The 12,537-nt window shown below is 40.9% G+C and overlaps 2 protein-coding genes across 6 annotated transcripts in view; one reads left to right on the forward strand and one right to left on the reverse strand.

Annotated features, from left to right (window-relative positions):
- Window positions 1-3,972, forward strand: part of STAT6 (signal transducer and activator of transcription 6) — an 82,774-nt gene extending 78,802 nt beyond the window's left edge. For all 4 annotated transcript variants that reach the window (XM_026713694.2, XM_087925460.1, XM_087925461.1 and 1 more), the window contains one exon: window positions 1-3,972. In XM_026713694.2, coding sequence (XP_026569479.1) covers window positions 1-106 — 106 coding nt within the window. In that variant the 3' untranslated portion in view covers window positions 107-3,972.
- NAB2 (NGFI-A binding protein 2) overlaps window positions 3,908-12,537 on the reverse strand; it is a 26,337-nt gene continuing 17,707 nt past the window's right edge. For both annotated transcript variants that reach the window (XM_087925464.1, XM_026713698.2), the window contains exons 4-7: window positions 12,041-12,092; window positions 10,044-10,167; window positions 7,297-7,497; window positions 3,908-4,509 (exon numbers count right to left, since the gene is read on the reverse strand). In XM_087925464.1, the coding sequence (XP_087781590.1) occupies window positions 4,409-4,509; window positions 7,297-7,497; window positions 10,044-10,167; window positions 12,041-12,092 (478 nt within the window). In that variant the 3' untranslated portion in view covers window positions 3,908-4,408. The remainder of the gene's footprint in view (window positions 4,510-7,296; window positions 7,498-10,043; window positions 10,168-12,040; window positions 12,093-12,537) is intronic.

Consider the following 12,537-nt stretch of genomic DNA (forward strand, 5'->3'; position numbering starts at 1 on the left):
GGTGCCTGAGACTATTTCCCCACCTTCCAGTGAAGAGTTTGAAAAGCTTCTGCATCCAGACCAGGACCTGCATCCGGACCTTCACTTTTGCCATAATCCAGTGTGACTCATTTTGATGTGCTTGTCATCTTTCGCTCTCGTACCTTGGAGATGCTTTATTGGACCTTTGATGTACTTCTCCCTATCAAGCCTGGATATCAACTGTGATAACCCAGAAGACTTACCGTGTACAGAAAACTACTCCTGGGCCCATCTGCGTATCTACTTCATCCTGTTACATCTTTGCAAGCTCTTTTGAACCAAGATCCACTCAAGTTGTCTGCTAAGTCAGGCACATGCCACGATATATAGCCCCGCCTATATTGTCAGCGCAGCCAATGGAGCAAGAGAGGGTTTCCCATTCACACACATCTCCCTTTCGGTGGGCAATAATGTCTGGGGGAAGGGGGACAGACATGATGCACTAGCACCCATGTGTTTTACTGCTTATCTGCATTACCTCTGGATCACAAGAGAGAGTTGGTGGTTTTCCAATTATAGCATGTTAGATTGACTTTTTATCATAATCAGCAGCCAAGACAGAAAAAATTTCATCAGGAACTTCAGAAAAAAATTTCTTTGTTTAACTAATGTAGGTAAGGTTTTGATTGGGCTGCCGCTTCTTTTGTGTATTTAGAGGGGTCAGTTGGGCAAATGGAAATATTCCAATGGAGTATTTATTTTTCATTTCTTCTTTGGAGGAAGACACTGTTGCCTCCCAGAATTTAACATTCCACAGAGCCTTTCTCCCTATCATATAGAATTGTTAGGCAGAGTGAGGCGACCGTCTCAGCCCAAAACAAGAGCAATGGCAGGGAGGTGTTGAATGTCACATGGTTTGCCTTGCCAATTTGCCAAACTAACCTACTGCTTAGGTGTGGTGGTGAATGCAATCTTCTCACCAAGTTTTTATCCTGTTTGGAAGGGGTGGTGGGGAGAGGGATTCAATTTTCACTCAAACAGCTGCAAAATACTTTGGGCCAGCTTTGCCAACTTGCAGTTCCTTTACAATAGATGGAGCCTAAATTCTTTACATCTTTTTTTCCTGATCGTTAATTTGGGGCTCTTGAGATATGGACTGTAACACCTGTGCCATTTTTCCCGGGTAGGATAATGTAAAATTCAGATTTCCCCTATATCATCAGCTGGCACAGCCCAACCTTTTATACCAGCTTTCCTGTTGCAGACTCTATTCTCAGTTGCCAAGATCCTGGTAAAAGGGGCAACATAAAATAACCCATAAAGTAAGACTTTATTCCAAAATAACAAAATAAATAATCTACTGTATACATTACAAATGAAAGGATGCTAATTTTCCTATAAAGACACAAAGGCTGTAGGGTAACAGATGGGGATTTGACTTAATAGCAGTTACGTATTAATTTTAACTCAATGGGAATTCCAAGGCTTATCTGAACAATTTGTGTTTTGCAAGTCAGTTTATTCCAGAAAACGTTGCTTTCAGACTGCTTTGAAGGAGATTAATATCTTTATCTCATACTGTAATGCTGTAATTATGAGCAAAAAAGAATGGAAGAACATTATTTTCCTACAATCCCTGATGGGAAAACAGATTTTCTCCTGTCCCAAAGACAGATAATTCCTTCTTTTTAAGCTTTTCTCAATTTCAGCATCACCCCTATTCCCCATTCATTTCTTTGGCAAAAACAGGACTATACCATTGAGAAAGCCTTGTTAGGAAATGCTCTCCCCTATTCCCTCAAATAAGAGTAGTTGTAAAGTTAGTGTTCCCTTAGAGCAGGGGTGTCAAACTCGTGTCGCCACGGCGTCATCACATGACATACTGCCATTTCCCCCTTCGCTAAACCGGTGTGGCCAGCGCATGACACATCCAGCCCATGAGTTTGACAGCTCTGCCTTAAGAGCAGTAAATTGAATTATAATTTGCTCCTCTCGCATGTGTGTTTATTAAGGGCACTGAATCCAACTTGTTCCTCTCAACAGGTGATTACTCCAGAAATATCTCTTCTGATTCTCATTCTCAGCAAATACAGCAGTTACTATAAATACCAAACTGTCGAGGTGTGTGTGGGGGTGGGTGGGGGGTGGTCAGACACAAACCTGAAACTAGTAAGAGATTCATCCTGCAGACTTACAAAAGCCTGTAGTTTTTTCATTAGCTGATTTTACTTTCTATGAAATTGCTTCAAAATGGAAGATCCAAAATGGAGGATCGTCCATTTTCTGCATGTCGTTAAAGAGATCAGCCCATCTACTTCTCGCTATGATGGCACTGGTTTCCTCTTTCCTGTTCATTCCTTTTCCCAATTACAGGAATTTGAAGTGGTAAGGAAGAAAAGTACAGGTAATCCTCAACACACAACCGTTTCTGCTAAAATGGCACTGAAAAAAATGACTTACAAAACCAGTCCTTGCACTTACAACTGTGAAGCATCCCCAGTCACATGACCAAATTCTGGCATTCGGAAACCGGCATATTATTTGATGGTTGCAGCATTGGGGGAGAGGGGGCATTACATAATCATCACTTGTGACCTACCCAGGTGCTTTCAAACAAACAAAGCTGGATTTACTTCACTGCAGTGGTTTGCTTAACAACTGTGACAAACAAAAACTATTGTAAAATTAGGCACGATTCATTCAACTACCTTGTTTAACAAGACAAATTCTGGTCACAATTGTGGTTCTAAATTGAAGTTACCTGTATAAATAACTCTGAGAATAGGAGTGAGAAGCCTTAGGAAATGAGTAGGTAGTACTGAGAGAGAATGATGTTCTACCTGACTCTCAGCAAGGCCTCCCTCTCTGCCCTTTGTCAGATCCTTTATAAATTCAAAGTGCTCTGGTAGAAAAGGGATGGATTCTGATATTAATTCACACACCCCTGCATTAATGGTTTTGATAGAATACAGGTAGTCCTCAATTTACAATAGTTCATTTAGTGACTATTCCGGCACTGAAAAACGTGACGTACAACCGTTTTTTGCAGGACCACTAAAGCATTCCCCAAGGTCACACGATCAAAATTCAGATGCTTGGAAACTATTCCGTACTTATGACATGTTCCGGGGTCATGTCATCCCTTTTTGAGACCCTCTGACAAGTGAAGTCAATGGGGAAGGCAGATTCACCGAAGAGCTGTTTTTCTAACATAACCGCCAGTGATTCACTTAACAAATGTGCTAAGGAAAGTCATAAAACGGGGCAGAGCTCACTAAATGTCTCGCTGGGCAACAGAAATTTTGGGTTCAGTGGCGGTCGTAAGTCAAGGACTACCTGTACCCAAATTAAAACTGCTGCTGGGATGCAGTTTAGTGTGGAGGCAGATGTTGCTAGGGTGCTCATATCCAGGTGGCAGCCGTTCAATTCTTATTTTTAATGGGGTAAACTTCTAGCCGCCCTAAAGCCATTAGGAAACAAAATACCTCCAAGCATTCCAAATCCAGCTGAGCAGCAATCCGATGATTCACAATATAAAATCGGCAGGCAAGAACAGTCCTGAGGATATTTTCAAGCATGCCCCAGTTCTCCTGATCTGAGGACCATCCTTGGACTTAAAAGTGACTGCTGGGACCATATTCCAATGGAGGGGAGGGGAGACAAAAACTGAATTTAATTCAATTTTACACATTTTGCTTAGTTATACAGATAGCATAGTAACCTCTGGTGTCTCTGCCACAGTTTTTTCTCCTTCTGTCACATCAAGAATTATCCTTTCTATGGCAATTTGCAAAATGGTTTGCGGGGGTGTGGTGTGCTAAAACAATCCTGGGGATGCAGGTTCAGCGCATACAGGAAACATCTGTGACAAAGACCGAAGGGCAGCGACAAACATGTTTCATGTGTATGCGTGTGGTTGAGAGTACAGGAGTATTGGAGACAATTTGGGAACAAGATGTATTGTTTATGGCCAATCACTTATACGCCTTTCAATAAAATATGTACAGGATATTTATGTGCTTTTTTTAATGGCTATGTACCTCTCGGTTTCAAATCTCGCACGGGAGGAAAGGCCGTGGGTAAGTATGACCTTCCATTAGTCCATCAGAGGGCTGGAGATTTGGTCTACCTGAGAGCTCATGCTATCAACTGTAGCCCCCCCCTTTCTGTGCCGAGTTAAATTAAGATGGCAGGCTTCCTTCCTATGTCATTTGCCCATCCGTGGGTCCATGCTCTTCGGTTTGTGAGCCAAAGCATGCTCCCCATTTCATGAAGAGAACAGGGTGAAGAGTTGGTTGTGCTAGTATGACAGCTTGTCTTCTGCAAGGAAGTCCCACAGGCCTCCCTGGGGGGCAGGGGGTGATACAGAGGACAGCCCTCCCATCTAACGGTCAGAGCTGGCTGGAGTATTATTGCTTTAATGGCTGAGGATGGCAGTCCTTTTTTCTCACTGCCGGCTGGTGTCTGGTTCCACCTTAATGCTGTTTCTTCTGGCCTCAGGCTGTGCTGCTGGAGGCTGGCATCGCTCAGGAAGAGTTTCCCCAAACTCTAAAAAAAAGAGAGGCAGAAATCAAAAGTTAAGATTTCGGGATCCATTTCAAAGCAGTCATAATCCGATACAAGGAAAAACAGTTCTATAGGTTTCCTATTTGAGCACTGAAGAAATCCAACTTTCATTTTTTGTTGTACTCCAACAGTGTGATGACCCAGGGTGGGATACAAAAGCAACAAAGTCACAAAAACAGGTGAAATCCCTTTAATTCCTTCAACTTGGCTTTAAAGGTCCAATTATCACTGACTGGAGAAAAAAAACTCCCCCACAAACAGTTGCGAAAAGAAATTCCATTCAAACTCAAAATACATATAAATAGAAAAAAAAAATAACACAAACCACATTGAAAACTTAATGAACCAAGGCAGGATAAGGGCTTGAAGACATCCACAGATATCAAAATACACACACTGGGAAGGATGCCAGAACTTGGATAAGAACTGACAGACTAGAAATATTTCCACGCTTTGCTCCCAGCACTGGCCCATGTGCAGTTGTCCTTTTAAACAGTCCTCACAGCTGCAGCCCATGAAGGGGATCAAGGCCCTTTCCTCTCCCATAGATCACGCCATTCACATTTCTCCCTTATCCACTCCTCCCTGCGTGCCCTAGGATGAAGAGGGGATGGCCTGGGTCTTCCTCTGAATGCTCAGCCGGCCTGTGCCCTTCCCCAGTTTCCTCCACAACCTCCAGAGCCACACGTCCACTCCCTGCTGGCTGTTCCTCCTCCTTCCTTGGAGTCAGATTCTAACAGGGACATGATAAATGGCTACTGGATAAAGTTCTCATGGATAGCTTTTGCCTTAGCAAAAATTTTGACTCCACATATTGATATTTTTAAAGACTAATTATCAAGAAAATTAAAACAACTGGGCAAGGATTTTTCTAATAAGGGACTACTGATGTTGTGTGTGTGTGTGTGTAAGACAATTGGGATATCCTGTGATGAATATGACTTCTCCCATTTTTCAGAGCCTAAACTTCCACTTTGAGAGGCCAGCAAAATGAAGTCCATGTAAATCTGTCTGCTATGTATTTCTCCCTTCAACTTCCATCCCGCCTTGGGAATCTGAAAAGGACTTAAGTCAACTAACAAAACTTAAAAATAAAATTAGAACTGTATGTCGTAATAGAGCTCTAGTCTTTTCCTAGTACTTCCAGCATTTTCCCAGAACATTTTGGGAAGAAACCAGAAACAACAAGTTGCCTTGGGTCGCAATCATGTTCCTTGGTTTCTGAACGGCATACATGGAGTTTCCCAAAAGTGCCTCACTAAAGCCGACAAAGCTTTCCTTTTCTGAATCATATGCAATTTATTTCTTTTCCATATTCCAGGAACACAACGGCAGGATGAATCCAGTAGTAACCTTTATTTTTGGCAACTTGGTAATAAATCTTTTCAGAAACAGAAGCTCCCCTCCTCTAATATAATTTCAGTTTCTTTAACACCAACATACGATTCTTACATATTCCTACATATTCCTAGTACGATTTGATTGCTTATTGTACCCTGTGACTATCATTGTGTTGTACCTTATGATTCTTGACTGTATCTTTTCTTTTATGTATACTGAGAGCATTTGTACCAAGACAAATTCCTTGTGTGTCCAATCACACTTGGCCAATGAAGAATTCTATTCTATTCTACAAGCTGCTTCCCAATCTCCTCCCTGAAGAAAATTAGTAGCTTTGGCCTTTACCTAAACGGTGACCGTGTTTCCCCAAAGTTATGCAACCTGATCTTCATAAAGATGGAGAAAGTAGCTCTCCTCATCCTCAACTGTATCCTTCGCTCCTGCCAGGCTGTCTGATAATGTTATTGTGTCAGCGCTGACAGACTTCCTCTTGCCATCGCAGCTGCCCATCAGATTTCGAATGAAGCATGAAGAGACTTTTCTGCTGTAGCTCCTGCACTTTAGCGCATCTTATCCCTGCCCAGAGTGAGGTCTGCTATTCCTGCCCTCCCTTCTGATCTTCTGTAAGGGCCTGAATACCTGGCTCAGCCAGCTGGCTTGGGCCTCCGAATGGGGGAGTATCATGCTATCATTAGTGGATTAGGAGAAAAATCCCACACCTCTCCTCCTGCGCATGCTGCTCCCTTCTCCTTAAATTTTTTTACTTTTGATTGTAATTCTATTCTATGGTTCTAGAAATATTTGTGTTTTATGTTTTTATAGCTTTTAATGTTGTAAGCCAACTAGAGCCACCTTGTAGCAATGTGGACAGCAAATTTATCTAAAAGATAAAATAAATAATAAAATAAAATAATTAACTTAAAATTAAATTAAATAAAAATAAATAAAATAATAAAATACAGCTAGTCTTCAACATACGACCACAATTGAGCCCAAAATTTGTTGCTAAATGAGACATTTGTTAAGTGAGTTTTGTCCCATTTTACGACTTTTCTTGACACATCTGTTAAGTGAATCACTGCAGTTGTTAAGTTAGGAGCATGGTTGTAAAGTGAACCTGGCTTCCCCATTGACTTTGCTTATCAGTTATTCGTAAAAGGTGATTCCATGACTCCAGGACACCACAACCGTCGTAAATCCAAGTCAGTTGTAAAGCATCCGAATGAAAATCACATGACAGTCACATGTAAGAATAACAGTCATACATGTGAAAAATGGTCATAAGTCACTTTTTTCAGTGCCACTGTAACTTCCAACAGTCACTAAGACAACTGTTGTAAGTTGAGGACTACTTGTAACATAAGATAAAATAAATAAGTAAAATAAATATCAAAAGAAAACAAAACAACATGGAAAGCAGCTACTTACCAGGCATCTGGGGTTTTCCTTGCAAACATGGGCTAAGCCGTCCCACTCGCTCGTGGGACACCAGCCGGGCCAATCGAAGCCCTTCATCCATCAGTGTCTGCTGTAGGATGTGACGGCTCCATAACCCATGTGGAGGGAGACTCAGCAGGGCATCAGAAGCAGTGTGGGGGGGTGGCGTAAGCCGAGGACAAGACCCAGTAGCTGTGGGGGGGAAAATCAGGAGGGGTGAGACATGCCTTTAAGTAAAAGGTATTAAATCAGTAGTATACTAGTTTCGTGGGACATGTTGGCTCAGTGGCTAAGGCGCCGAGCTTGTCGATGGGCAGTTCGGTGGTTCGAATCCCTAGCACCTCGTGACAGGGTGAGGTCCTGTTACTTGTCCCAGCTTATGCCAACCTAGCAGTTCGAAAACATGTAAAAATGCAAGGAGAAAAACGGGGAGCACTTTGGTGGGAAGGTAACAGCGTTCCATGCGCCTTCAACATTTAGTCATGCTGGCCACATGACCACGGAGACATCTTCAGACAGCACTGACTGTTCGGCTTTGAAACCGTAGATGAGCACTGCCCCCCTAGAGCCAGAAACGACTAGCATGTATGTGTGAGGGGAACCTTTACCTTTATACTGGTCTCAAATAATTTGTCCTAAGCTTCAGATAGCTAGAATAGACCCAAAGGTAACAGGGAAAAGTTGGTTCCCAATATGCTGCATATATTTGACTCTGGAGTTATTGAGAATAAATATACTGAGTTGTTACTTAAAGGTGAGACAGCGAACAGGAAGGCAGATTGAGGTTCCCACTACCTCACTTCCCTGGAAGAAATGCAACACTTTTTCCTAGATAGTCTTTTAGAGAGGGAAAGGAAATACTACAAAAACTGGAGGATGAGGTGAACCTTTGAGAATGTGCGTTTTCCATAAAGGGTTATCAACTTGGTATAGAAAAGTGAAGATGTATTACTTTAATCCAGTGCTTTTTAAACACGGTGACTTTAAAATGTGTGGGCTTCAACTCCCAAAATTCCCCAGCCAGCATGCTAAATTTTGAGGTTGCCAAATTTGAAAAACATTTGCTTTTTATCGGAGAATAAATAAATGGGTGTCTAAGTTAATATAATTGAAGTTCACCAAAACTATAAAGACATTTAGTGTTTTTTTCTTTAATTCAATCATTAATGGTTTACTCATTTTAGACAGCTATTTAAGATTACTTAAGATTAGCTATTTAAAAGAACAGTGCTAATTTAACAGGTAGCTGTTGACAACGAAGAGATATGCTGTTTTCTGTGTTGTTGTATTCTCTCTTTTCCTGTTTCACCTCTATTCTCAAAATGTACAGATATCCTCAACTTACAATCGGTTATTTAGTGACCGTTCGAAGTGACAGCTCTGAAAAAGTGACTTATCATTCTTTTTCCACCTTTATGACTGTTACAGTATCCCCATAGTCACATGATCAAAATTCAAATACGGCAACTGATTCATATTTATGACAGTTGCAGAATCTCGTGGTTACGTGATCCCCTTTTGTAACCTTCTGACAAGTAAAGTCAGTTGGGGAAGCCAGATTCACTTAAGAATCTGGCTGCAGTGATTCACTTAACAACTGCAGCAAGAAAGGTTGTAGAATGGGGCAAATCTCAAGTAAGAAATTCTCGTTTAGAAATTTTCAGCTCAATTGTGGTTGTAAGTTGAGGACCACCTGTATAAAGTTCTCTTGCTCAGTCTTCACAAACTAAACCAAAAACAGAGAAGTGCTAACTGGATTCTGGAGAAAGTAGAACTGCATAATTGAAAATTATGTAAAAAGAAGGTTGGGGTAAATAAAAAAATTATTAAGTTAAAATTATAGAGGTATTAAAACACCTATAAATAACATTATAACTTTGCAATGAATAATCTAAACACAATAAATAATTAGGACAGATAACTCTACAAGGCTATAAATAAAACTACAATTTATAAACAACTGTAAGAATGTAAAGCTATGTCCATTTACTTGCTGAAGCCCTGCTAGGGTTTATTTGGATTAAGACCACTACGAAAACTAATTAAAACAAAGATATAGTAAAATAAAATACAGAGTGGTATGTTTGTATATAAAAGGGGAAGAGGGGAAAAGGAGAGAGAGGGGAAAAAAACAAAGAGAAAAAGGAAGAGAAAACATACTAAATTATGGAAATCTAATTAAAACTCAGCATTAGCTCACTTGAAGGAAGCTGGTTTGGGTACACTTGTCATATTTAAACTACCATGTAGTTTGTTTAGTTTTGGCTTCCGGAATGTGTACACCCAGTCATTCTGATTTGTAGACTATGATTCATGGCTTAGCATGCTGTACAAACCTAGCCAATCATGGTTTCTTCCACAGAGCAATGAAATGAATAATGCTTCAGTTTATGTCAAGGTCACACACAGCAAGCCAGACAGAGTGAAAGGGGTGGGGCGGCAGCGAACTGGCATAATAAAATCTACAAATTGCAACTTCTATTTAGTCAACTTGTAGTTAAAGTAATGCACATATGCTATTCAATACTGCATACACAAGGCTGAGCATGTTCCTTACTCTTGTACAGCAGTGTATGAGAATCACTGTTCCAGGGACAAGATGGATTCTACAAACAGGAATGACAACGCTTTGCGTGAAGCCTACCAAGAAACAAAGCCTCCTTCATAATTTCCCATTTTACAGTCTGGTTCCATAGTTGATACCCACGGAAAACTTCCCTAAAGCCCAGAGCACTCACCTTGCGGATGTCCATCTAAGCTTTCCCCAGACAAGCTGGCTGTGTCTTCTTCTATACTGGATCGGTATGGAGGAAGGAAGGGTTCACAGACCAAAGGAAGCTCAGGGCGACTGTGTTCTGCAGCCTATTGGGAGAATTGCCAAGAAAAATAAAAGGGAAGATGCCTGCCTGCCAATTTTACTTTCTCTAAGAGAAACTGAAATGTGATTTTTTTTTTACTGCAAGCAATAAATGTTATTAAACACTGCGTTAACATTCACCCAAAATACAATCTTGGAACAATCTGAAATGTATGGCAAGTAATATGCTGGCATGATTTGACTTATCAGCCAGTTGGCTGATAATTCCTGGAATCATGTTGTATACAGATTAGTATGACATTTCTTCCTGCATTTACTTGTACTCATATTAACTTCCATTTAATCAGTTTAGTTACAAATGATATTAGAAGGGTGGGGTAAGAATTTGATAAAAGTAACATGGAGACTTTGGAGTTTGGAAAAAGAAAAAAGAAGAGAGAGAGTTTTGGCTAGAGTTCAGTGCACAAGGAAATGGTAGCCTTCATCTTTTTAGGCTGCTTCCTTCTAATCTGCCTACTCCTTGTCAGGACTGCTATGTAATCATATTAAAACACCTCCATTAAAGAGGACCCTCGATCTCCTGAACTGCCAAGAAGTACATTCTGTTTCCCAAACCCTATAATCCACTCTCCCCCTCTCTAAATTGCTACAGGGCATGCTTGCAAATTTCAGGTAGAAATTGGTAGGCATTATGTGCCTGTCTCATTTGGTACAACAATGAAGACATGGAACTGATGTTTTCTATTGTGCGTGTGTTAACTAACACTGTCTCCACACTAAGGCAAACTCTAACGTTTCATACATTCGATCCATGGCCGGTCAGAGCTGGTTGGAAATGGGGCTGGGAGCAATTTTAGATTCCTCAACTTTCATGGATCAATGTGATCCTACATGTAATGCTCATATAATACATGTAATGAAGAATGTATTCAGAGTGTAATGAATAATACAGGATAAATACATAGTCACTATCCATTCAGAACTGTACATATACACCAATATATGTAGACTCACACCTTTATCATATTCTTTATCTAAGACAGGGGTATCAAACTCGCAGACCGCGGGCCGGATGCATCATGCACTGGCCACATCCACCCATTTTAGCAAAGGGGGGAAAAAAGTCACCATATGTCACATGACGACCATGTGATGCCGCAAGTTTGACACCCCTAAGATTAAAAACAGTTTTTATTAACATTAGCCTGGTCTTATCTGGACTCAGAAGAGAAGGGTAATTTTAAATTAATCCTTATCTCCGACTTCTGGGTAGAGAGATGAGACGTAAGGGCAGTTGTAAAACTGAATTATTCTGGTTACAGCATTTTTTTCTCTTTTTGCCCAGCCCTTAGGCATACTGCAAGTGTGAGAACTGGGGACACACACACACACATACACAAAAAACACAAAACCACGTGGCCACCAATTAGGCAAAAATGAGTGGCCTCTCTCTCCACAAACAAATCAGTATTGTCCTCCTCTGCTAGGTCTTCTGAAGTCAGACCAATAGGTAAGGGACAAACTAGCCTTAGCACGCAGTATGAAAATAACAGCGGGTTCTTCTTACGCTAGCACTCCTCTCTTCCTATTGCTCATCTTCTGATCCTGTTCAATGGAGAAAACAGCTTCCTCATTTTGCATAATTTATCATCCAGGACATGAAGATACGGCAGGCAACAGAGAAGAGGGGCATCCTACTTTCCCGATCTGGATCTCTCTTTAAAGACTAAAAGATTACAAGGGGGGGAAACTCAGAGAAACCTCTGCTTCACTGAAGAAAAGATCCAAATGGACATGCAAAACATGCATTGTTTCATCGCCATATTCCCTACAGTATTTTTCTCTGAAAACTCAAAACATTTCTCTATCTTTTTTTCTCTCTTGTGTATACACATATAAAGTATCTTTTTCACTTACCTCCTGCTTGAAGCGCTTAGCTTGTCCACCACAATTTTCATCTGGACGCAGTCTGAGGACAAAAGCCATAAAGGAGTCAGCATGTCCAACTAAATAATATATCCAGGAAATCACTCCTATCCCAATCACAGCAACCTTCCATATGTTCTGGACTACCCTGTCCAGGACATGTGCCTGTCCCAATTTAGCATTTACAGAAATTTGCAGCCTGGGGAGTGTTGGAATGAATACAATTTAATGGCCTGATATAAAGATACAGTAGAACCTCCGGTCACGACCATAATTTGTTCTATAACTTTGGTGATTTCTTCGTCTTCTAATGTTTCGTCTTCATTTCTGGGCCAGGGGTTGTGTTTAATCACCACCCGAGTATGTGTTCGTGACCAGATTCAAAAATTTTCTGAATTTTTTGGTCGGAACTGCATTTGGCCATGGTCAGACGCGTTTCTGACCAGAGGTCCTACTGTATAAAGCCGTGATGGTGAACCTATGGCATG

The sequence above is a fragment of the Pseudonaja textilis genome, chromosome 2 (assembly GCF_049901715.1).
Source record: "Pseudonaja textilis isolate UNSWEBS1 chromosome 2, rPseTex1.2, whole genome shotgun sequence".
Classification (NCBI taxonomy): Eukaryota; Metazoa; Chordata; class Lepidosauria; order Squamata; family Elapidae; genus Pseudonaja; species Pseudonaja textilis.